We start from the raw sequence: 27,411 nt of genomic DNA, 5'->3' as shown, positions 1-27,411 counted from the left end.
AACTCCTCTCTGTGATGGACATCAGTTATCGAGAATTAGATCTTATTGAGCCTCCTCCATGTGACGTAGCGAGAGCGGTTCTTTCTGTGGAGCGGCTCTTATAGATTTTATAGGAAGCCTCCTCCTGTTGGCGGAGAGCCGGCGCCTGATGGCAGTGACGGATGCCTGGTGGCTGTGGAGCAGCCTGAGGTTTAGGTGGGAGGCAGAGAGACGTGAGGAGCCACCCGATGAGTTCTCCCACAATCTCTACACCTGTTTCCTCTGAGTGGAGAGCAGAGCAGCGACAGGCAGGAGGATGAGGCGGAGGGTTACTCTGCAGCAAAGGCGACAGAGGAAAATGTTTGCACAGTGCGTTTCTGCAAACAGCACTTTACATTCACACGCTTCATACGTGTCATGTCAGTGTTTCTGAAGTGACTTTGACACCAGGATGTGGAGGGGAGGGTGGAGGGTGTGACACCTTGGACAGATGTGCATCTGCAGGTTTTGAGCCCACATTCATGGATGTTTTTTCTAGCAACCTTTTGCTGTGCTTCCTGTGGCTTTCCAACCACCAAATGTGGGTGTTTTTCAGGAACCTGTCACCATGTTTCCAGCAGCTTTTCAGTCCCTCATCTTTGGTGATTTTAGGGACCCATCACTGTATTTCCTGCAGCTTTGAGCCCCCAGATGTGGATGTTTTTCAGGAACCTGTCACTGTGTTTCCAGCCCCTAATCGTTGGTGAGTTTAGGGACCCATCATTGTGTTTTCTAAAGGTTTGTAGCCTCAAAACAAAGGTGATCTTCAGGGACTCGTCACTGTTTCTTGCAGCTTTTTAGCCCCCTAACTTGGTGGTTTTTCCGGACCAACTGCTGTTTTTCCTGCAGCGTCCAGATATGGGTCTTTTTTACAAAAGCATAGCGGGTTTTCCAGCTGGAATTGTGTCCCCAATATCAGCTATTTTAAGTCAAACCATGATTTTTTCTGAAGCATTACCGTTTGCTTTTTGTGCCTAAACCCAACCACGAGTTAACAGCAGTGTTGTTAAAATATAAAGCTTTAACCTTTTGGCTACACAGTTAATGTTCAAATGTATTTGTGCTCTGCAGAAACATACAGCACCAACTTTTATCCTGGCTTCTTGTTTTGTGTTGGTTGTAAAGTATTCTCGTTAATCTCACCCATTGTTGTCGTCGCCTCAGTCAACGCTGCAGCTGTAAATCAACATGTAAATGTGTTCACAGGATCAGAGTTTCACTTCATTCATGATCCACAACTCTGTCAACAAAATCATCATTTTTCAGTCAATGTAAATTTTGACAGTTTCATGTTTCGTCTGTCAAAAACATCCCAAATTCATCTTCACTGTTTTTGTGTTTTTAGCCGTGAGACTGCAGCTCGCACCGCCCGGGATCAGAGCGAGTAGAAGTGAATTCAGTTTTGTTTATGGGTGACCCGTTTCCTTGAAAAGATTTCTTTAATTTTAGAATCTGCTCCTTGAACCAAACCAGGTGTGTTTTGCGTGCCAGCGAGGGATGCGAGGGAAAAAAGAGAAAAGGAGGGGGAGAACAGAGAGATAAGCGGAAAGGATGACGCCAGCAGAGAGGAAATCAGAGAGAAACAGAAACAAAGAGGAACAGAAACAAAAAGGCGCAGAGAGAGAGCTCAAACAGATTATTTACCTCAGTGGGATAAACAGGAAGGCGTATAGGATGGAACGAATTTGAATGACAAGGCAACTGATTTCTCCTAATTGGTTTTGACTGTCTCTCTTTGAACTGCCGGCGAGCTGTTTCCAGGCAAACAGTTATCTCTTGCAATCTGGAGTGCTGCTTAATTTCTCACACAAACACCAAACCTCTCTCCACAGCGGATTAGTTGCAATTTAATAAGATTTGCACTGTTGCTGCTCACCAAGGGCTTTTTTTCCTTTTGCCTGGAAGCTGAGGGAAGCCAAACCTGGCGTTAAGGTTCCTCTGTGCTCCACCTTCTGTATCAGAACACCCACACACACCACCCACATCTCTGCCCCCACCTGCAGCTCCACACACTTGCGTAAGAGAAGTCTCCAAATATGTTTAAATATTGTTCCTCTCAAACGCAGTGGAGAAAACTACCACAGGCTGAGATAATATTTCCAGTGCAAATCTGCATTTTAAGAGTTTTCTCAGAGCGACTGAGGCGTCTTGACATAAGGCTGATTCCTCCGCTTTTTTCAAGGTACCATCACTTGATACACGGAGACTCACAAGTGGAGCTGATTTGCATCGAAAACGAATGACATTATCTCACCCTGCAGTTTTTCTCCTCCTCTTTTTGCTTTACATAAAATAAATCAGATTTTAAGACTCTTCGGTGGAATAAATGATTTGTTGAAGGGGATATTTCTTCTGGCACACTAAGTGCCGCCTGTCAAGACCTCGACGAAGATGAGCTCTTCACTTGAGTGGCAGATGCATTCTCTCACTAGCATCCACTAACACCCCAAACCCATAGCAACACGCTCCGCGCCTCACTGTCTGTCTAGACTTTTATTGACAGCTTGCCTCTAGATTAGCTGACTCCTTGGAAAGGTTGAGAAGTCTCCTGCCGGGCGCTCTGCAGTTAACCTCCTCTTTTCAACAAGTAGAACAGGCCTCGGCTCACGACGTCGACTTGATTCAGATATGTCGTACCCTTTTCTGTTTTATCTGATCAGCTGTGGAGTCACGTAACCCGGGGAGAGCTCCTCTGAGTTACAGTGTGAGCCTGACGAAGACGTCGGATCCTGACACTCCTGTCAGTCTGCTGGTGGAAAATGAGCCGGCTCCTGCCTTTATTGGGATACCGCTTTCGCTCCTTATCACTTGATTGAGCCGTGATGGAATCAAATTTGATTAAGATTTAATTACTGAGCCGACTCGCTGCACGGAGCGCTGCACCGAGGAGTCAGTGACACAGAAATCACTTTGGACATGATTTCTGGGAATCTGTCAGGCAGTGGAGAAACAATTCTTCTCACTCGTCTAAAACAAATTACTGTCACTTTAAATTGTTTAAAATGCTTCTGAAAGACAAAAAGAATTGTTTTAATGTTTATTTCATTAACCCCTGAACACACAGCCCCCGACCCAAGGTGAAGACATTTTTATGCACTGGTCAGTTTGGGCTGTTTGCATGCATGACATGTCTTCTTTCAGACTAGTGAAAAGAATCAGTCCAACAATCACATTTCAACTTATTTTAATATTTTTGTTCTGAAAATTTATGCAAAAAGCACATATTTAATAATAATGCCTCATTTGCATATTTTAAGATAAGATTTCAGAAAATACAAAAAAAAAACAGTTGTCTCAATGTAGCAATCAACTGATGACACACACACACACATAGTTATGTTTAGCCAACACACACACGTGGTTACGTTTAGCCAACACACACACGTGGTTACGTTTAGCCAACACACACACACATGCTTACGTTTAGCTGACACTTCCACATGGTTACATTTAGCCAACACACACACGTGGTTACGTTTAGCCGACACACACACGTGATTACGTTTAGCCGTCACACACACGTGGTTACGTTTAGCCAACACACACACGTGGTTACGTTTAGCCAAAAGACACACGTGGTTACGTTTAGCCGTCACACACACGTGGTTACGTTTAGCCAACACACACACGTGGTTACGTTTAGCCGACGCACACATGGTTACGTTTAGAAAAAAAAAAAAAGCAGTGTTTGGCTTTACCATCTTACAGGAAGTGAACACCGGCCTCCCGGGTGAAAGTCGGTGGTTGTTTGACCCATCCACCCCTCCCTCCTGCCCTAGTCGGAATTTTAGTCTTCTTAACTTACGTTGTTGTCGGGCCACGTTTCCCCCTGATGCCACCAGGTGCCATTACAGAATAACGACATCTGGCAGCACATCATGCCGACATGAAAGGAGTTCTTTTTTTGTTGGTGTCTGACCGACGCAAGTCAGTGACCAAGCGACCATATTCAGTGATGTCAGAGTTACACCAGGTTGACCTTTACAGGAAGTTAATTGCAAAAAACTCACTGTAGACATGAGCGCTCTGTATGAAGAGATTTCAGTCAACATGTCATAGTTTCAGAGGTCTGACTGAACAGGTTTATGTCACTTTATACAAGAAATAAAAGTCTAATAGACATCAAATAATTATTTAAAAACCAACAATCACTTCATTTGCCCTTTTATGGTAAATGTAGTGAAGCTATGATAATGTAACTAAAACTAACTATCTGCTCTGGGAGCTACAGGTCGACACAGGGTCTGTAGATTTGGTTGTTTCTTTCTGTTTTACAAATTACCATGACGTGACTTCTCAGTCGTTTGGTCAAGGCCTTTATTTGAAAATTAAAAAATATGTGGTCTGTTAAAAACATAAAAACAACATTAATTTTTTGTGATTATTGTCCCCAGGAAATGTTTTCATTGCTTTTTCTTAGTGTGGACGTTAAAGGCTCAAAGGTCGTTTTCTTAACTAAATTTTGAGCCAAAAATCTCTCCACCTCAGCAACACATCCACCAAACTCTCCAGATTTATTCCTGTTTATATTCGGAAGGATTTTACACAGAGATTTATTCATATTTTATTCACAGCCTGATTTATGGAACATTTTATTCCTTTAAACAAAGTGAACATTTATTTTTCTTTATGGCTGTTGACAATATTTTCTGACTTATGGAGTGATATAAACAGATTCCCTCTGTGAAAACCTTCGACTCTGATGTGACAACAAAATGAAACAAGAATTTTGAACCTGACTTTATTCAGTCTTCAGATTTCTGTCCTGGAAATATGTTTAAATCAGCTCATATCAAACTAGATAATTTGCATTTTTAAACATAAAATGTTATAAAACCTGTAATACAAAGAATAATAATCTTAATGTGAGTGATCAACAGGGGAAGTTAGAGGTTATAATCTGACCCTGTTCACCTGCTGTGTGTCTCCCTTTAAGAAGCTTTAAAGTAGAAAAATCCTCGTCTTCCTCCCGTCTGACAGGGTTTCATATATATTCTGTCTCAGCTTGTTCCAGCTCTTTATCGAAGCCGTGTGTTTACACCGGCTGACACATCCAAACCCATATTTTTCTGGCTGCACCTTCCCCTCAAATGGAAATATTGGAGATGTCTTGTGCATCATTTCATACACATTTCAACAAATCCAGCCTGACATATCAGGTATTCACAAACTTTGGGACTGAGGCAGAGTTGAAAGTAAAGTTCTGTGGGTTTGAACAAAGTTTGGGAGCACAGCAGGAGTTGGACGGAAGAACGGACCCAACGTGAAGTCGACTGTAGGGACGGCTGCTGGTCAGTCAGTCGGGCAGTCGGTCGATCTACACTCAAAATATCTGGACACATTTTGGATAAAGTACCATGAAGTTTGGTGAACATATCCACAGCACCAGGATAACGAACCCTAATAACTGTTGTGGTCCTCTGACCTTCCCTCTGGCGCCACCAGCAGGTTGACATTTGTGGTTTGAAGTGAAATATCTCAGCAACCATTGAACAGACTGCCATGAAATTTGGTTCAGACCATAGAAACAGAATGAGAGTAAAATGGATGGACAGTGGCGGCCATTTTTATGTGTATCGTCAACCCATCATTCCAAAGTCGTCAACTATCCCGGCATGGTGAGTGATTCTGCATCAGACACCGACGAGCAAAGACATCCTGTCTGGGTGGAATTATAGGACGTTGCCTGGCGCCAGTTTGAAATGCCACTGGAAAATAGCGCATTTTATTTTGAAAAAGAATGCACAATGCATGTAACAGGCGTAAATTAACACGGTGTTCCAGAATGTCAACAACAGACAAACCCAGGACGCCCAGCGCGACATATGTAAACGTCAAAGTCCACTGAACATGTGACGAGTTGAGAGTGAGAATACTTTGGTACCGTTGCATAACAGCCGTTGTAGCACGCTAACTTCAGTGTCAACAAACCAACCTGTGGCAAGTCGTGAACTCACTGAGGTGAGGCTTTGCAGTAACGACCAATGAGGTGTGGAGTCGCAGTACAAAGCGTGGAGAGGCGTCTTTTGTGCACTTCCTGCGTTGTCTTGCTGCTCGAGAGGAAGTGAGGATCGCTGAAATGATGTTAGAACGCTATGCTTTGAGCCGAGCAGCTCAGCAGCAGAGACCCAACTGCCTGCGTACATATCTAATAAACCTAGTCTGAGTGGGCGGAAGTTCGCTGCATAGATCAGCCTCTCATTGGGCGGAACGAGCCACCCGCGGAAGTCCCGCCCTACCACCTCCGGTTGTCATAGTCGACAAACGTCCTTTACTAACTTTTGCGGTGTTTGATCTTGCGGGGATGTAGCAATTTTTCTGCCATGGTTCGCGTCCCATAGGCGATATTTTTGTGGGCGTGTTACACCAAAACCTGTTTCCCCCCGGCAATATTTTTGCAAGCGCACCGTTGCTGTGGCACCGCCCAGAACGATTGTGATTGGTTGAAAGAAATAAAAAAAGCCGGGCTGTTTTTTTCTCCAATCTTAAAGTGAGAGTCGGCGCAGCCAGACCTTTCTTTTCTTGAGGAAGGTCTGGTGAGCGAGACTATAATAAACCAAATAAACACTAAAGGAACAGACATAATTTTCCACCTGTGTTCCGTATTAACCCTATAAACATGAACGTCCTGTTTGCAGAGAAAACATTGAGTCTTTCTGCAGCAGAAAGCTAAAAGGCTTTTGTCTTCCCCGTCATCATGTCATGACCTTACGTTAACTTACCTTACGTGTGGTGCAAACGAGGTACTTCACTGTAATTATGGAGGAATTTATTAAAGAATTTCCCTGCAAAGGCTGCATGACACTGTTGTTTGCATAATCCTGTATATATATTGATCTAAAATTAAAAACCATAGTAGCTTTTAGATTTTTCTTTTTTGAGGAGAAACCTCAGGCTTCTGTCTTCCGTGTCATCACGTCATGACTTTACATTACCTTACCTAGCAGAGATTGTCGTTTGTGTTATCCTGTATACATATCGATAAAACCGTAATAGCTACAACATTCATTCATTTTGCAGCAGAAAGCTGAAGGCTTCTGTCTTCTGTGTCATCATGTTGTACGCTCGTAGTGACGTCACTGCACTACGTTACTCACGATGCAAATCCCCGTGAAAATACGTGGTGGCACCAGAAGAATGACTGATGAATCACGTCTTTTCACTCTGCTCATAAACATGAGCATATCTCAAAAACTAAATAATGGACACAGCTCAAATGATTTGTGGAGTGTTTAGCAGTATTCTCTGTATGTTTCGACATTTACAAATCTGTTGGATCAAAATGATTTGTGTTTTTATTTTGTAAATTCTGATGAAAAAACGTGTCAGATTTTTGCATTTTTTGTAATGACACTATTTCAATACATTGATCATTTATAATGGTTCATTGACTCACATAACCTTGTAGCTCAGGTTGTACAGATTTTAGGGATATGAAGCATTTGAAGATATGAAATGAGAAAAACCAGCATTGGCACTGGCGGACCGATTCTATTGCAATTCTAGTGCAACTGTACGCCAATTTAAGTTTGTGTCTTTCACCGAACTAAGACGAGTGTAATTGCTCTCACTCGTTCTTTGGACGCAGCCACAGTAACGTTGCATCATGTTTCAACAAACATGCAAATAAAGGCAACAAAAGAAACAGGAAATGCAGTCGTATTTATTAAGTGACACTTTGCTTATATATAAAATAAAAGAGGGACAAAACAGAGTTTTCAAACTATCAGCTGTGACCCACATTTTACGAGTCAAGTGACCACTTTAAGCAGTTCACTGTCCTCTCTGTTGATTCTGTATCTGTCCATCAGTCGTTTAGGTTTCAGTACGTACACTGTGTAAATGTGTGTGTGTTGTTCCGCAGCAGAGAAAAGAGACGGATCAAAGAACACTGCGTCTTTTTTAAGAGTGTCTCTAAGAGCTGTGTGACAGCTGGGAATAAACAAGTATTTATGTTGTGTCCTCGGGGGAATAAAGCTTGCATGTTATTAGTGCCACATGAAACAAGACAACAGTAAACAAGTTGTTCCCCCACAAACGCGGCGGCTCCTCTCCGGGCCAATCAGGAACAAATCTGACACTTTATTTTGACGGCGGCTCAAACACCTCGGTGTCACTTGGAGCACGTCAGGATGGATCGGTGAGACGCTTCATCCCCCCACAGTTTCATCAAAATCCGGTCAGTGGTGTCGGATGGATTCTGTGTGACAACTGTATGAATTCATGAATAATATGGCAGCCCCCCCCCCCCACCTCGGGTTTATGAATGTGATTCTAAAACACTGGAACAATGAGATGGATCGTTGACCAGGTTTGATCGCTCCTGACAGGGGATGTAAAAATCTGAATATTAAACTCAATACAATTTACATCATTTCAGCAGCAGCGACTCACTGGATCATAAACACCCACATTAATTCAGCTTGTTTGTTTACAGGGAGTTTGGACATTTAGAAGTGCGGTCGTATCATAAACTTATCCGTAGAATTAATGCTATTGAATGGAGTGAGTTACAGCATCTCATTTTCAGTGGAGTCCTCTGCAGTGAGTCTCACGTACAGTAGACGTCAGTCGGCCCCCAGTTTAGAGAAGCAGGTGGAAGTGTGGCAACAAAACGTCAGCGGTGTCCTGCTGTGGACAGGGGCAGCAGCAACATGTATTTTAGCCACCATAAAGAATCAGTATCAGTCTAAGTGGACGTTGTTTGAGAGTATTTTCACCACTTCACCTTGCTGTCAGACAGCTCTTTACTTTGCAACACATTTTCTTAACCGTAGAACTTCAATGTTCTGGCATGAGTACGGGCTCAGGGCTCGTACACATGCAGTGTTGAACTGGTCTCACTCCAAACTCATCAATTAGCAGCAACACTAATGAAAAAAGCTGTCTTTTCAAAGCGGCATGATACGCGGCATGGTGGTGTCAGGGGGAAACACGGCTGGACAACAACATAAGTTTAGGACGTGAAAGTCAGAAGGATTGGCAGGAGGGGTCGTGGATGTGTCCAACAACCACCGACTTGACTCAGGTGTTCACTTCCTGTATGAATGTAAAGTCAAACCTTGCACTGTAAAATAAATGACTGTACATTGACAGTAACTTTCTGGCTGTTAGTTGCATCACTTTCACAGTAAGTTACTGCCTCATATTTACAGCTGTTTGCTGTGATTTAGCAGTTTGCTTCTGTAATATAACTGTATTTACCTGTAACCTCACAGTTAAAGCTCATCAGGAAGTCAGTGTAACAAAACACTGGGAACATCTTCATCATCATCACCAGTTGTTAAATCAAACTTTTGTCAAATCCAGTCAGAAGAACGGTGAAAATGTTCTCCAAGACGCTCAGTGAGGTCAAACTGTTGTTCTTGTTTAATTGTTATTGACTCTATTTCTGCAGTAACTTCTAGAGATGCACCGATCCAGCTTTTTCAGTTTCGATCCCGATGCTGAGGCTTTGAGTATCAGCCGATACCTGATGTTGATCTGATACCATGGTTGAGCTAAGAAGCTATAGACCTTTACATGTAGGAGAGAAAAGACTAGAGGCATCAGGCATTGATGACTACACAGCTCTTTCCTAAGATAAAATGAAACAAGATGAAACGGATTAATGAAATGATGAACTATTTATCTTTAACAAAAATAAACAATTGTGCAGCAGCAGGTGAAATAGTGTGAAATACCTCCACACAGCAGATTCTCTCCTTCGCTCCATGACGTGTGACGTAGCTCGTGTCGCAATAGATTCAAAGGGAAAGGATCTCCTCAGGTACAGGTTGCATTTTCCGATACCCGATCCATCTGTTTTGATGATATCGGGCCGATATTCGATCCAGATATGAGATCGGTGCATAGTTACTTCACTTATTGCTGAGTTTACTCTGCTAACGTTAGAGTTAGCGCTGGTTGCTTCAAGAGCCGCCATCACTGTTCTGCAAGCTGCTGCCTGCAGTTTACATCGTCAACTGCAACGTAGTGCCTTACTGGCTGCTTACACAGTCAACTATGGTGCTGATCCCTGATTGGCCCCAGCTGGATTTTAATTTCATGCTATGAGGTGGGACGGCAGTGAGTCCAGGCTGACACAGAGAACAGAACGTTGAGCTGGCGTCATCAGGATGGTTTTACCAGGCTATACAGTGTTCACACACTGACAGTACACATGAGATGTATTTATGTCTCATTACGTCACAAACGTTCTTATTTTAACCCAAACATGATCTTTTGTCTAAAACCTGTTCAGGTCGTTTTGTTGCTTAAACCTAACTGTGACTGTTTCACAGCTTTGACCTCGTGTTCCAGTGTGTTTGAGTCACATAGAGACGCTGAAGGGTTCCTGTGTGTCGCTGTGTCACTGTCTGTATTTGACGACAGGTTAAAGACATGTGATGGATAAGACAAGACTCATCATCATTTGTACAGTTTTTGAAATGTTAAAAAAAAATCCTGATGTTATTTTTAATACATTTTAATCTTTGCCAAATTTTCCATATCAGTTAAAGCGACGGCTCACTGTGTTTTGGAGGAGAATAATCCCATTTAAATGTTTATTGGCACCAGATCTGCAACATTAAGTCGGCCTAATAACAGTAAATAAAATAATGTTTAATTCACAGTCAGGCTGATGGCTTCATTTACAGCTCCTCTCCAGTGTCCCTGATTCAGTCCAGTTTAATCCTGGTATTTTTTTATTTTTCTTAGAGTCTAAAGATGTGAGTCAGTTTGTATATTAAGATCACAGACATTTGTACATCACATTGCCTGTGTCAGTCATTGCAGAGATGTGTCAACGGTGCCGCCATATTTAAGAGGGTCAGACTCACCTGTAAACAAATGACAGTTAACAGGAGAGCTGCAGGTTTTCTGGATAAAAAGCACCATAACTTTTATATTTTTCAACTGATTGCAAGGAATCGTTTTTATAATAAAGGGTTTATCATCTACGTGTTGTAGGGAAAAAAAAAAAAATTGTCTCCGAGTGTGAGAGGAGTGTGTGTTAGACTGACATGAACTTAATTACTAACCTGGTGAAAAATAATTCATCATCATAAGAACTGTAAAAACATTTGTCAAACATGGATTTGTCTCATTGTCCTTGATTATTAATACTTACCGACATCAAATTTGAGCCACCAGAGAGGTCTTCGTTTGGATTCAAATGGCGTCCCCTGTGACGGTTCTCTGTAAAAGTAGAGGTGATCTTTTTTTGTATTCCTGTTCTGACATCCAACGGCACAACAGAACATTTTTGTTTCGGGTATCTCAATAGTTTCTCTCTGATATCTGCTGTTTTTCTGCCACTACGATGTGTGCACAACTGCTGTGACGTAACTGTGACGTTCACTCACAGCTGGTCTCTAAGGCATCTGTGTTTGTATTTCTATGACTTCAACATGAAATGTGTGTCTACCCTTATTTTCTTTTTCATCATGATGGTTAAATAGATGAAAAGAGAAGTCATATTTTAGTGTTTTTAGTTTCCTTTGTCTCAGAGAGTTTGAGCTGCTCTTTAACAGCCTGATAGATTTTTTTGTTTGTTTTATGGTATAATTTATACGTACAATCAGCCTCTGAAGCTTCACTGACCATGCAAACAGAAAACCAACCCACAGACCCATTGCATCATGTGTCTCCACAACGCCACACTGACCTGTCCTCTGTCTGTCCCACAGGAGTCCCACGTATGGCTCTCTCTGCAGGCGGGAGGGACTGCCTGCGTGCCGGAGACACCTGCTCCAGCGACGACACCTGCAGCCCGCGCCTGCGCACCCTCAGGCAGTGTGTGGCGGGGGACGGCAGCGTGAAGCTGGGGCCCGGGGCGCGAAACCAGTGTGAGAACGCCATGACGGCGCTGCTGTCCACTCCTCTGCACGGCTGCCAATGTAAACGAGGCATGAAGAAGGAGAAGAACTGCCTGAGCATCTACTGGAGCCTGCATCAGTCCGTGCTGCACGGTGAGACCATCATCAACACACACACAACCCAATGGGTCTGTTCCCCGAGGTGGGCGGGAGCAGGTACAGGATGTTGTTGGGATTATGGAGTGTGTGCCGCCCGTTACACACGCGTTAGGCGTCCGCCTCCACAGAGCTCAGCAGTAAAGTCCCAGCTGAAATAAAACAGGGTGATTATTGTGTCACAAACAGTTATAACGAGGCTCTGATTCCTTTTCTTCCTCCCACACTCACTACACTTGTGCGTAGTCCAAATGCTTTGTCACTTCCAGCATTAAACCCTGTTATTAATATTTGTCTGCTCCGCATTTACATTCACAACTAGGTGTTTAACATATAGTTTTATATTCACAACACATGAAACAGAGCAACAGCACGACATGGCTGACAACGTTGTGAATATCTTCAAGTCAAGTGCAAACGTAGATGACACGTAATGGAGATAATAAACTAACAAAACACACAATAAATCCATCAGTAATTATCATTTACAGGATGGAGTGCAGTGAAATAATACATACGCTTCATTAACAATGTTAGAAACGACTGAAGCAAACTCCCCTTTAACATTTGTAATGTTATCTTTCAGGCTGTTAAGCAGAGGTTTCCAACCACCTGATACTTACAGATAATGTCGAGCATATTTTTTTGGTTATTTGTTGCAGCTGTTTCTCCCCAGTAAACATTGATTTGTTGCCCAAAAGACACCAAGATATGAAACTGGGTTCAATTTGGTCACAAATAGATCAGGGCAATAATAGATATTTTATTGACATGGTGATATGAGACTAGATATCGTCTTAGAACAGCTGAATCCAGAGGGAGTGAGACCAAAACAAACTTGTTGCCAGGGTTCCCACGGTCATGGGAAACCTGGAAAAGTCCTGGAATTTTGTTATGTGTAAAGACATTTTTACAGTAATCACCCATCAATAACTTTCCTGTAACTTCAGAGCAAATTTGTTTTGTGTAGCTGACGACGTTACGTACAGTAGCTCTAGTGGGTGACAACATTTTGTTTACCATCACGTACGTTCCTTTGTTTTCTCCCAGCGCTCTGTGTCTCTCGTCACATCTGCCGGCTGGCTGACATTATGTAGTTTGAATCTGATATGTTTGAGAAACGTCGGGCAAATAGGGCAAAGAAAAAAAATGTTATGGGTCCTTGAGAAGTCTTGTAAAAGTTTTGAAATTTTCATCCATGAAACAGTGTGTGACTCCTGTGATCCATGAGGTCAGATTATTTTTCTCTTTAGCAGAAACGTTTCCTGATGTTTTGTGTCATTGTTCACTGGAGCACGGTAAATATGCTCTGATTGTGTTGCTAACGTGCTAACTGGCTAACTAGCTAACTGGCTAACTAGCATCAAGGCGCTCTTCCTGTTTCCCTTTTTCAATGACGCATACAGACAACCGAGAGAGTCATTTCCTCTCATGCAGGCGCAGAACGGACGTGCTGGTTCGCCATCAGTTGTACTCTTTGCGGTGTGTTCAGGTGCAACATGACAGGACGCGGCAGTCAGCTTTTGTTGCGTTGCCTTCAGGCTGGATCACCAGGCGAGCAGCTTCAACCCCCTTGAAATCCTCCAAAGTGGCTTGAAAGTCGCTGATCCTGCATATTGATTAGTTTCCTTAACTACACTATTTTCCTTTAAATTTTAGTCACAGCGGCACATTATCATGCTGGAATGTCCACTGGAGCTGTTACCTGTGAACTCAACGTTCATTTTACCAACATGAGACATTAATCCAGGTGTCATGTGATAAGTGTAATACTTCCTGTCTGTATGAATATGTCAGTGCTTGAACGAGGGATGCAATATAATATCCACATGTCAGCGTTGTCTGCAGATATCGGCTTTAAAATGAACTATTAGAATCGTCCAAAATGCTTTTTCTTATTGTGCACAGTGAATGAATATTACAGACACTGAACAGTATTTCATGTCTCCATCTGCTGGTGGGCCGTTACCATGAGAGCATGTATGACTCAATGATCTTTAAGATTAGGTGGGAAAAAGGGATAAATCCATATCTGTATTGGTTAACACCCAAATAAGTTGCTACACATCAGCATATCGGATATCAGCAAAATATCTAATGTCATGCATCATAGCTTGTTTACTGGTTTGCTGGTCAGAGCACAGAGAGAACAGGATGATGAGCGGAGCAGAGAGACGATGGACATAATCCAGCAGAAACGTAAAGAAGCAGCAGGTGTGACAGGCGGAGCTGAAGATGAGGTGTGAGACAGAGTAATGTTAGCGTATAAAACCTGCTGCATCAGCTCAGCTCTAAAGCTACAGTGAAGACACAGGTATCATATTAAACTGGAGGACCTGAGGCATCCATAGGTACCAACCATGATATGCTATCTTGTCAAGACAACATTTTGTTGAGTGAAAAAGGAAGATTGCCATTTTTAAAATTATTTCTGCACACTGAGCTCCATGAACAGTCATGGAATCACATGAACTGGATTTTGAATTTCTTGCAGTAATTTCTTCAGTGTTTCAATCAATCAATCAATTTTATTTATAAAGTCCAATATCACAAATCACAATTTGCCTCACAGGGCTTTACAGCACACAACATCCCTCTGTCCTTTGGACCCTCACAGCAGATAAGGAAAAACTCCCCCAAAAAAAACCTTTTACTTTTCTCTTATCATTCATTTGAAGGCATTTTTTCAGCCAAAAAAATTCCAAAATACATATGGAAATATGAGTAATTGGATTATGATAGCAGGAAGTATGAAATTCCCCCCGATGGGTGTGGATGAGGGGCCTGCTTTGGAAAATGGCCTGAGGAAAATACATGAAACTACAAACTACAAATACATGAGGACTTTTAGATGTTAACTGCAGCACATTTGGACAATGTGAGACTTCATGATATGGCCCCATTGTGTTGTGTTCCGGTTGATACCTCCCAGTTCTCCCAGTTCTCCCAGTTCAGTCATCTGCAGCTTTCATCTTTTATCAAGAAAATACGTGAAGATAAAAAGAACTTTTATTTCAGTGTTTTTAAACTTGTATATCTCCTACGCCTTCGCTGTTGTGAGCATTTATACCTGTGTGGTGGTGTGTCACTCTGCAGTTACACCTCCAAGACACTAGGTGGCGGTGGAGTTTCTGTGAAGTGCTGTCAAGACACTAGGTGGCGGTGGAGTTTCTGTGAAGTGCTGTAAAGTTTAGTTGACTCAAAACACACAGTAAACACACATTAAACACACATTAAACATGGCTTAATAGAGACAGTTTCAAACACAAATCAGCTTCACTATAACTCGCAGCATTCACAGACAAACACTTGTCTTTATCNCAACATGCTAACATTATTAGCAAAAGCCTATGGCATCTTACATTGTATAAATTAGCCTAGCGACAAGCTGAGATTTCCTCTGCTCATATGAAGCCAGGATAAATCCCTGAAGGATCAATCACACAAAATACTGAAAATCTACATTGACAGAGAGCCTATGGCGTCATTTCATCGCAGATAAATTCCGCCCAACCTTTCAAATGAGACCAAATGCATGTACATGTACTAAATATGGAACAAGAACAGCTCTCAGTTTACTTTGGGTTTGACTTGGAGAGGTGAATTTTACAGGATGTGTATTTGCTTTAGGGGCCACGTCTACACAGATGTTGCTGTCTGATGCTCCAGAGTTTTGATGTTTCAGTGGTCTCCTGGTCTCTGCTGCCCGTCAGTGTGTCTACAGCAGATCATTGTCTCTCACAGGTTCATCTGAACACACATGAAGTGTCTGAATTATTGTGTCTTCTTCCTGTAACTTTGGATTCAACTTTATGAGATATAGTGATTTTTTCTCAGTGTTTCAGGACACTGAAAAGACAAATTCTGAAGTTAAAAAAAAAGAAGAATAAAAGAGCAGCATTATTTTAGGTTGTCATGACAACAGAGCTGACCTCTGTGCTCTGTGTTGGCAGGACTCAGCCTGGTGGAGAGCTACCCGTACGAACCAGAGGAGAGGGGCTCCGACTACGTGCGCCTGGCCTCCATCGCTGCAGGTGAGTGGGCGAGCTGCCACCGCTACAAGTGCTCCTCTGCTTTTTGCCTTGGGTCGTTCTCACAGAGCAGACAGAGAGGGAAGTTATTTAGACAATCAAAAGCATCCATTTATCACCACAACAAAAAAACAAGTGGGTCCCAACCAAGTTAGGAGTCAAAGAAAGAGCAGATCGAGACGTTACCCCACGTTATTGTGACGGAGGAGGCGGAGGGATATGCAGGTGGGTTTTTGATGAGTAACTACCCACAGTTTGCTTCTGTCTTGCCTCTGTGCCTGTGGGCGAGCCGCAGGGCTGGTATGTGCTGCTGTTAGCCCCCGAGGCACAGATTAATTACCTATTTACTTTAATGCATCTGGAAGCAGCACAACTTGCGGAGGGGGGAGAGATGGAGACGGAGAGAGCGAAGAACTGAAAGACGGAAAAAAAGTCTGGGTAAGAGGTGAGAGGGAGAAAGAGACAGAGGAAGTGAGAAAAAGAAAATGGGAGACAGACAGAGCGGGTTTGTTTACTCAGACAACACCACGCTTCTTCCTGTTGGAGGTTTGGAAACGAGAGAGGCTGCACACAAATGAGGAGTTACATTTTTTCCCCCGGAGAGGACATGAAGTCAAGTGTTTTGTTTTCTCCGACGGCAATTATACTCTGGATGAGTGAAGCCGAGATGGAGAGTCTGCGAAACTTAAATAATGACTTAAATGAAGTGATTAGTATGGAAGGCAGTCATGCATATGCCTTCCAGTCTAATGATAAATGTCCTACATACACACAAAAAAAAAGTTTAAACAAGTGTGTAATGACAGCTCAAAGGGACGACACGGCTTCATTCCAACAGTTAAACACTGTGTTTCTCCAACAGAGAGCAGCGCAGGCAGTGTTTGAGAACATGAACAGAGGTGGCCCCAACACTAAGCCTAAAGAGAGTCCAGCTGGTTTGTTTAAAGAAAGTGACACCTTCACTGTGGGTACAGTCGCTGTGAAAGGAAACACACACAGAACGTCACATCCACTGCCACGCTGAGGAGTTGTTGTGTGGCTTTCAGCACGACAAATAAACTAAAAAAAACACAGTTAAAAGGTATTTTTCAATCTTCAAATTCATGATGATGTCACGCATCCTCACTGTGACCTCGTCACATGTCCACGTTTGGTCATGGACTTTCCACGTCCACATATGACGTCCAAGGTACCCTGGGTGTGTTGGTTGTTGACGTTCTGGGACGCCGTGTCAACTTCAGCCTGTTACATGCATTGTCTGTTTTCAAAATACACTTCTGTTTTATCAGGAAATGTACAGTTTGATACAGTCTCTTTAAAAATAAAAGCACTACGTCGGTACAACATCGGCAACACGCGGTTACGTTTAGCCAACACACACACGTGGTTACATTTAGCCAACACACACACACGTGGTTACATTTAGCCAACAACACACACACGTGGTTACGTTTAGCCAACACACACACGTGGTTACATTTAGCCAACACACACACGTGGTTACATTTAGCCAACACGCACATGTCGCTACGTTTAGCCAACAACACACACACGTGGTTACGTTTAGCCAACACACACACGTGGTTACGTTTAGAAAAAAAGAACAGGGTTTGGCTTTACAGTCTTACAGGAAATGAACACCGGCCTCCTGGGTGAAAGTTGGTGGTTGTTAGTCATCATTACAGTCTAATAACAGAACTAGTTAAGTTATATTTTTCATTTTTCACACTCCTGGGTTATGACCTGCATGTGTGTATATTTCTGAGATATATGTATGTTGTCACTCCGATGAATAAAACACAGCTGCTCAGAGAGAACCAGTCAGAGCTGTTTATTCTTTTGGAAGCAGATAAGCAGTGATGTTTCTTGTATTTACCGGGGGATCCCGGGGATCCTCGTCATGTTAAAGTTGCACAAGGTAGTTTTGTATGTTGGCAGCTCCTAATGGCAATGAGGGATCAGTGTCAAATCTGAATTTCATGACTTCTAACCTGAAGTAATTCAGGCTGACATTAGCAAACTGCACATGCTCTTTTTTTTTCTTAGACCACAGGGACGAGAGGCAAATGGTTTAACAGAGCTGTGAGGCCAGTTCAGGAGACAGTTTGCATAAAAGCCCTGAAGGTAAATTCAGGTTATGTTCAGGTTGTGTAACAGTTCTGCTGTGTTACTCAGAGATGTGCTGCAGAGATCAGGGGACATGGAAACTCTACTCAGCACAGCTTTACCACTGAGTCAGTTCACGGTTAAAGTTCACATCTGGAGTGTTATATTTTCACACAGCAGGTTAAAACTATATGTGTGCACATGAGACAGCTGAATGATTCTGGATCATCACTGATTATGATACGATTTGAGTCACCAAACAGATCTGATGGTTCAGATACAACCCTGAGGTTAACCAGACTTATTTAGAACAGAGAACTAAGGTGATTAGAACCCAAACAGTCCATCACAGTTTACAGACTCCTGCTTTAATTTTGACCAACTGTACATTTAGTTGTTGTGCAGACAGGAGGAGATGTAGATCATCTTGATAGACTGTGGCTGTATTTGCAACATGTCTGATGTTTGCCTCTTCAGACTTCACAGATATATATTCTCCAGGCTTCTGCTTCTCTTGTGTATCTCTTTAGGCAGGTAGCCAGAGCTGTGAGCCTTTGCTCGGCAGTCTCCAGTGCCTCAGGTATAGACAGTTTGTTTTACTTCCTAGGTATCCCTTTCTTCCCCACACCTCTCTGTAGCTCTGAGAGCTGACTAACCTCTCTCCTTGTTGCCTTGATCTTGGCCTCCAGCCTCCTTCTCCATGGAGGGTAGCACTCTCTGTGGCTCATGGCGTTCATCTTGTAGCCAGGCATCTCTAGGATCACTGTTGCTGTGGTGTATATCAGCTGTCCTAGTTTCAGACTTTCCGAGGGAACTTTGTCACGTAGCCTTGGTAATTGGCTTCAGGGGTGCCAGGTTTCACCCCTGCTGTAAGGGAATCTGTGTCATAAGGGCTTGGGGCTTGGTACCCAATCTCGGAGTGTAGGGATGATGATGTCATCCCCACTGTGACCAGTCCTCCTGGCTCCCCCTTGCCGTAGCATGTTTGTTGTACCACCTTAATCTCTAGTTGTGATATATATATATATATAGATATATACAGTATATTAGCACACTTTCAAGATTAGAGTCACCAATTCAGTATCTGACCAAATGTCTCCCCTTCTGTTCCTGAGATATGACGTTAAAACATGATGATGTCACAGTCAAGCTGACCTTTGACCTTTTGACCTTCATTATTTTATCCTGTTGTACATTTGTGTCAAGTTTGGTCAGAATTGGTGTATGAATTCCTGGCCAAAAACAATGACCTTTGACCTTCTTCTACCAAATTCTAATTTGTTCGCATGGACGTTGGTGCCAAATTTGAGGAGATTCCCTTAAGACTTTCTTGAGATATCGGATTCGCAACATGAAATGGACGCAAGGTCACAGTGACCTGTAACATTTGACGACTGAAACCTAATTAGTCTATCCTTGAAGAATGAAGACGTTTGTGCCAAATTAAAAAAAAATTCTGCATAAGATGTTCTTGAGAGATCACATTCATGAGATTCTGACAGATGTACAGACAACCTGAAGACATAATGCTTTGGGCCACAGCTATCACCGGTGTGCAGGCATCTTCTTCTTCTTTTTGCTGTGCACAACAACAGGAGCTGAAGTTGTGTAGAGTGAATGTTGTCTGTTGGGTTTTTAATGAGGGGCATGAAAACATCTCTAACACGTATTAACATGTAATCTTTGAATGTGGCCTTAAAGTATCAACAGTATACGTCCACCTCTCCTGTACATCCAATCTTTACCTTCTACACGTATGTATCCTCCCCGACAGCAGCTCTGCTGGACTCTGCAGCTCCTCTCAGGCTGCGTTCATTCTCATGGATGTTTCCAGCTGTTTCCAGGCCCTTCATGACTCTCAGCAGAGCGCTGTGGTTCTAATATCAGCTCAGTGCCGTTCATGATTCCCACAAAATCCTCTTGCACGCTGAAACTTTCACCCTCGTCTCCCTAACTAATTCATTATGTCATCGCTGGGAGCGATCGCTCTATTGTCCCTCTGGCTCTCTGTTTTTATTCTGACTTCTTCTTCTTCTTCTTCTTCTTCTGTAGGACGTTTGTTGCTGCTGCACACTGTCAGCTACACAATCCATTCACATGTTCAAAGTTCAGCTCTTTAAAGGACATTTCTGCTTACAATCAGTTTTTCCTACTTCTTCTGCTCCTCAGAATATTTTTCAGCAATTATTTATTCTGAGAGTGACTGAGAGAAATCAGCTCGATGCTTGTATCCACATTTTTATGCCTCCGAGGCATTATGTTTTCTGGTTATCCATCTGTCTGTCTCACTCTTGTTTGCATGACATCTCAAGAATGCCACAAGAAAATTTCTTCAAATTTGGCACAAACATTCATTTGGACTCCACTCATTAGATTTTGGTGGTCAAAGGTCAAAGGTCAAGGTCACTGTGACCTGTCTATCTCCCCCTCGTGAACACGATATCTCAAGAACACCTTGAGGGACTTTTTTCAAATTTGGCACCAATGCTCACTCAGACTCATCAATAATCTGATCAAATTTTGGTGGTCAAAGGTCAAGGTCACTATGACCTTGCATCTATCTCATTTACATGAGTACAATATCTCAATTATGTGCAATATTTGCATTATTACAAGCAGCTTTTCACGTCTGTGTATACGTAGGTAGTTTGTATGTATGCTTAAACCTGTGGTGTTGTACCAACGTAGTGCTTTTATTTTGAAAGAGACTGTATCAAACTGTACATTTCCTGTGAAAACAGAAGTGTATTTTGAAAACAGACAATGCATGTAACAGGCTGAAGTTGACACGGCGTCCCAGAACGTCAGCAACCAACACACCCAGGGTACCTTGGACGTCATATGTGGACGTGGAAAGTCCATGACCAAACGTGGACATGTGACGAGGTCACAGTGAGGATGATGATGAGAATGAAAAAATTCTGCTTCTGAAGAACACCTTTAGGGAATTTCTTCCAATTTGGCACAAACTTCCACTTTGAGTTGAGGATGAATTGATCAAACTTTAGTGGTCAAAGGTCAAAGTCAATGTGACCTTTTGTCAGTCTCATTCTTGTGAATGCGATAAGTCAAGATTACATTGAGGGAATCTCCTCAAATTTGGCACAAACATCTACTTTGACTCAATATTAGAAGTTGATGGTTGAAGGTCAAAGGTCAGTGTGACCTCACAAACATGTTTTTGTCCATAACTGAAGAATTCATTCACTAATTCTGACCAAACTTGACACAAATGTCTAACAGGATAAAATAATGAAGGTCAAAAGGTCAAAGGTCAGCTTGACTGTGACATCATCATGTTTTAACGTCATATCTCAGGAACAGAAGGGGAGACATTTGGTCAGATACTGAATTGGTGACTCTAATCTTGAAACTGTGCTGATTGTATAGATCTTCTGTGTGTGAAGCATCCATGTTTTTACTGACATGGATGGAGACTGTCAGAGACACTGGACTGGTGGGCGGAGTCATACAACCACAGGGTGGACTGGTGGGCGGAGTCATAGAATCACAGGGCAGTGATTCTAGTCGGTCTCTGTCATATTCAGTTATAATAATTACACACTGCACACAGCAGTTTGCAGCAGTCATGTATTTTCTTCAGGTTATTGTTATTTACAGGAGGTCGTGGGCACTCATGTGACCATACAGACAGAGCGTCCTCACCTGTATGTGAACTAAACCAAACCATTCAGATTCAGTGGACGCCCCCTTAAACATGGCTGACAATACATTTTTGTGACCTTATACATAAGCTGCTTGTTAAAACGACGCCGCACGTTTTCTGCTGCTTTGAATTACCGCAGCGACAGACCTGCACTGTACTGCCTCCTCGTAAATTTCACTGCAGCGACTCCACGGGAGGTCAAAGTTGACATCCACGCCATGCATCTTGACAAGTCGACTGCCAAAACAACAAAGATGTGATTAATGGGTGTTTTTCCGCCCTTATAGCATCTCTCCCTCAAACAGAGTAATGACCCTTTTCAAAGACGCACGGCGGAGCCACAGCTCATCATATTCAGAGGATTATTTAAACAACAGAAGACTCCAACCTTTACCAACTCATCACTTAACTACAGTGAAGGCAGTGGTATTAAGAGAGTGCCTCAGTTTAAACACATTAAGATGTTCTGCACTGAGAAAGAAGCTTTTTAACGCATCATCGGCCTCCATTGTTTTTCCTTACTGGGATTTTCTCCTTCATGCTCCATGGCTGTGAGACAAATACCAACAGTTCTGTTTCCTTTGCTTCGACGCAACAGGTCGGTCTCAAGCTCTGTGAAACAAGTGAAACACTGTGAGGGTGAAGTGTGAAGCTTTAATTTGAGGCTGTTCTGTCCTTTTTATTGTCCTCCTGCTCAGTGAAACATCTCAACACACTGTGTATGAAAAAGCACTTTTTTCATTGTTTGTCTAAAATGAATGTGACCACCCTGAACTCTTAAAGGGACAGTGCACCCCAAATCAAAAGCACATTTCCTTCCTCTTCCCTGTAGAGCTGTTTATCAGTCTGGATAGTTTTGGTGTGAGTTGCAGAGTGTTGCTGAGATATCAGCCGTAGAGATGTCTGCCTTCTCGCCAGTATAACAGAACTAGATGTCACTCAGCTTGTGGAGCTCAAAGCACCAGAAAATATTCATCTGAAAAACTCAACATCAACGTCTCTTTCCAGAAATCATGACCTGATCACTCAATATCATCCACAGACCTTGTTGTGAGCAGTTTCATGTAGGTAGGGCTGCACAGTTTTTGATTAGTGGATGAATCTAATGACTAATTTATCAATTATTATGAAGATTTTTTTTTTTTTTACTCGATTAATATAACACGTAAATAACTCAAAAACTTGTCTCATAAATATTTAAATGTTTCAGTCAATTATCTTAAAAACAATGACAACAGCAGCATATTTTAAAATTAGTCTGATTTCTACATCACTGTTGTGTTATGATGATATTATTAATAAGTCAGATACCTGATCAGAAAGTACTGGACCTCAGATTCAAAAGCATCACTGTAACACGTTCATTAATTTAATCACTGTATATCATAGCAGAGCTTTCCCTTAACTGGAGATTTTTTTCTTAAGTACTTGACTCAAATCTTAAAATGATTATGACGTGGATTTATTTAAGCACTGGAGTAATATATAGTTAAAGGGATAGTGCACCCAAAAATGAACATTCAGCCATTATCTACTCACCCATATGCCGAGGGAGGCTCAGGTGAAGTTTTAGAGTCCTCACATCACTTGCAGAGATCCAAGGGGAGAGGAGGTAGCAACACAACTCCACCTAATGGAGGCTGACGGCGCCCCAGATTCAAACGTCCAAAAACACATAATTGAAACCACAAAATATCTCCATACTGCTCGTCCGTAGTGATCCAAGTGTCCTGAAGCCCCGACATAACTTTTTATGTCGGGGCTTCAGGACCATTTCTCAGTAGCGTGGTGAACGTGAATGGTGTTTTCACTGACATGGATGGAGACTGGACTGGTGGGCGGAGTCATACAACCACAGGGCAGTGATCCTAGTTTTATAATAACAAATACAACAAAAGTTGTAAATAAAATGTTTTTATTTCTCGTTATGATCAAGAATTTTAAAGTAAATCAAAACCTCCTGTAAAGCTAAAGTTACGCTAAACTTCAGACTCTGATCTCAGATACACTCTGCTGGTTTTTATGTGTCACTGTTGAAACTCTCTCAGACTGAAGTTCAGATTTCAGATGCAGCTATGAGCTGATGAATTTTACAGCAGCGAGCCTGTGACTGGAAAACAAGCTGGAGTGCATTCAGCCTGCGGAGGGTCCAGTGAGCAGCAGCTGTGGATGGAATGGTTTTACTGGGCAGGTCTGAGGTGTGGGTGTGTGTGAGGCCTGAATATGAAGCAGGATGTTCCTGAATCAGAGCGAACATGTTCAGCAGGTCTCCTCGATACATAATGGATTTAAAAAGCAACATAACGACAAGGATCTCACATGAAAGCTGATTTAGTTTTCTGCACATGTGGTCGCTGGATGCAATTAGTCATCCCGACCTGGAGCTCCATCAGGTCCTCGTCCTCCGCCCGCCTGCTTCGCACTTAGGTTGGGAATAACCTGCTCTTTGTGATGGGTTGTTAGCCTGCTCTCCAAGGCCATTCATATTTTATATGACAGCTTGGTGAGAGCCGAATTCACCAGGAGACACAAGTACAGGCAGTTTACAAACTAATGAGCGGCGCTTTCTGCCACAGGAGCTGAACGTCATCATGGCCGTATTGACTGTGAGGTCGCTCGGGGGGGAAAAAATGCACATGATGATGGATCAGGAAATAATGCAGCCAAAAAAAGACAGGTATGAAAGGGGCTCTCCGCTGCCTCCACAGAGGTGGCTCATTACTGCGGAAGTCAGAGGGAGCGTGGACGCTGAGGGAGGCAGAGACGGACAAAGTTGAGGAAGGAGGGATGGCGGAGCTGAATGGAGGGAGGGAGGAGACAGATGGAGCGGGGGGTAATGGCAGGGCTGAGAGTGGCAGGCGCACAGCGAGGGAGGAAGATGGCGAGGGAAGGAGGGAGTCAGGTGAGTGAGGGATGGACCAGCTGCAGGCAGGGAGTGTTGTGAAGATGGATAGATGGATGAACGGGAAGGAGCAGTAATTACAGGCCTTGTTGTGCGGTTGGAGAGACGGAGGAGCCGCTTTTTTCAGCACTGCCACTCCGCATTAACCCGGCAGAATGAAATATTCAGCCATTAGGCCTCAGCTGAAACACATCCAGCGCCCGGGCTCATGCAACATTTAAACACCAGTCATGTTCTATTCATTGCAGGGGGCCGCTACATATAATCATCATTTTGGTTTAGTTTGTACTTCAGCACACACGTAGCTTTTTTCCGTCTGTCAATGCAACATCAGAGCGGCGAGGTGAGAGCGGCGCCTCAATCAGGCCTCAGAATCATTGGTAAACATTGCCTGGGATTTGATTTTCTCAAACCACACACAGAGGGATGAAACGCTCTCACCGTTTGTGTCTTCTTCTCCTTCCAGAGTCTGAAGTGACGACGGTGAACCGCTGCCTGGATGCCGCCAAGGCGTGTAACATCGACGAGACGTGTCAGAAGCTCCGCACGGAGTACGTGTCGTCCTGCATCCAGCCGTCGGCCCGCTCGGGGCCGTGCAACCGACCCAAGTGCAACAAGGCGCTGAGGAAGTTCTTCGACCGCGTTCCACCCGACTACACCCACGAGCTGCTGTTCTGTCCCTGCACCGACACGGCCTGCGCAGAGCGCCGCCGGCAAACCATCGTGCCATCCTGCTCCTACGAGGACAAGGACAAGCCCAACTGTTTGGCCCAGCTGCGCATCTGCAAGGCCGACTACGTGTGCAGGTAAAATTAGAGACATTGTCTTACACGCTTCCTGCTGCCAGGGGCGTTTTCCACTTCACTTCCTGAGTCGGCTTCACTCGACTCACTGAGCTGATCATGTGCAGCGGCGGTGGCGTCTGTTTAAGGATCACAAAGGGTCTTTACATGATTTACCTCACATCATGTACACGTTTCATTAACGCTGAGCCTTTTTCAGCGCTCACCAGTTATTAGATATTACTCAGACACTTTTTGTGTTTTCGTCTCCTCTCAGTTATAAAATAGAATTCATAGTGACTCGAGACTTAAATAGGTCGGCGAGGAGAGGAAATAAGGAATCCATGACAGCAAACACTGATTGATTCAGAAAGTCGTGGTGTGTTCAAGGGCTACTCCCAAGCTCTGATGTCAAAGATTTAAAGCTAGAATAGATTTTTTTGAAGGTTAGAGGAAGAAAATAGACTCCCACAGAAATGAAACAAGCTTTGATACACACACTATCAGCTTATCGGGTTTTATGTTTAACTTGTTAGCCGACACCTGCCGGAGGTTACTGACACGTCCAGCGTGTTGTTTGATCTTCCACCTCCTGAGAAAACTATCCGACTCTCTTTGTCTTGTTAGATGTTTGACCAGCTTCACCAGACACGTGTTTACTTTGGCTCTCAGCTCTTCCTCACCGGACAGATTGTCCACAGTTAACTTGAGTAAACCTGAGGACTCTGTGAGAGATGCAGCAGCTCAATTATACACACCGGGAAACGACACAGTCAACACAGAGCGCTTACAGGAAGTCCCTCAATTAGAGACGTCACTATGAGTTAATGCTGCTTCCAACAGGCCGACAGACGTGAACAGACGACATGAACAGACGTTAACATACGTGAACAGACGTTAACATACGCGAACAGACGTTAACAAACATGAACAGACGTGAACAGATGTTAACAGACGTGAACAGACGTGAACAGACGTTAACAGACGTGAACAGACGTTAACATACGTGAACAGACGTTAACAGACGTGAACAGACGTTAACAGACGTGAACAGACGTGAACAGACGTTAACAGACGTGAACAGACGTTAACATACGTTAACAAACATGAACAGACGTGAACAGACGTTAACAGACGTTAACAGACGTGAACAGACGTTAACAGACGTTAATAGACGTAAACNTTTAACAGACGTGAACAGACTTTAACAGACGTTAACATACGTGAACAGACGTTAACATATGTGAACAGACGTGAACAGACTTTAACAGACGTTAATAGACGTTAACATACGTGAACAGACGTTAACAGACATGAACAGACGTGAACAGACTGACTGGTTCATTTAGGACTTAAACACAGAATGACATGAAACACAACAGGCCTCTCCTTTTGGTCCGTCGCTCCGTCGACTCAGTGACATGTATCAAAGCGCCGTCCGGTCAGAGTTGATCAAAGTTTAATGTTTTAAAATTTAAATGTCTCGGCTTTTATTTATTGTCAGTTGTTCTGCTGACAGACGGTCAGTTAAGAGGTAGAAACATGTCCGCTGCCCGACCTTCAGTCTCCACTGGTTCCTCAGCCACCCAGGTCAGGTGGGAGCTAACGTTAGCTAGCTAGCGGCGCCGCTCATTCAGTGATCAGCTGGTAACGTCGTCCTGGTGACAACAGCAACGTGGACTCTACCTGACACCAGAAGCCTTGGTCTCTTCTAGATGATGACAACTTAGCTAGTGAGCGAGTCACATAATGCACCTTCCTTTCACCCTCTCTTCCTCCTTCCTTTCTCCCTTCCTTCCTTTCTCCCTTCCTTACCTGTCACCTTCCTTTCTCCCTTCCTTCCTTTCTCTCTTTCTTCCTCTCTCCCTTTCTTGCCTCCTTTCTCCCTTCCTTCCTTTTTCCCTTTCTCCCTTCCTTACCTGTCACCTTCCTTTCTCCCTTCCTTCCT

General features: G+C 43.2%; 1 protein-coding gene across 1 annotated transcript in view; it reads left to right on the top strand.

The window, feature by feature from the left end:
• Positions 1 to 27,411, top strand: part of gfra4a (GDNF family receptor alpha 4a) — a 225,559-nt gene that overhangs the window by 155,194 nt on the left and 42,954 nt on the right. Inside the window, exons 2-4 of the mRNA XM_050062149.1 lie at positions 11,691 to 11,972; positions 15,929 to 16,009; positions 25,148 to 25,487. Of these exons, the coding sequence (XP_049918106.1) occupies positions 11,691 to 11,972; positions 15,929 to 16,009; positions 25,148 to 25,487 (703 nt within the window). The remainder of the gene's footprint in view (positions 1 to 11,690; positions 11,973 to 15,928; positions 16,010 to 25,147; positions 25,488 to 27,411) is intronic.

Source organism: Epinephelus moara, chromosome 14 (genome assembly GCF_006386435.1).
Source record: "Epinephelus moara isolate mb chromosome 14, YSFRI_EMoa_1.0, whole genome shotgun sequence".
Classification (NCBI taxonomy): domain Eukaryota; kingdom Metazoa; phylum Chordata; class Actinopteri; order Perciformes; family Serranidae; genus Epinephelus; species Epinephelus moara.
Note: the sequence above shows the minus strand (reverse complement) of the source record. Positions and strands in the feature narration are given on the sequence as shown.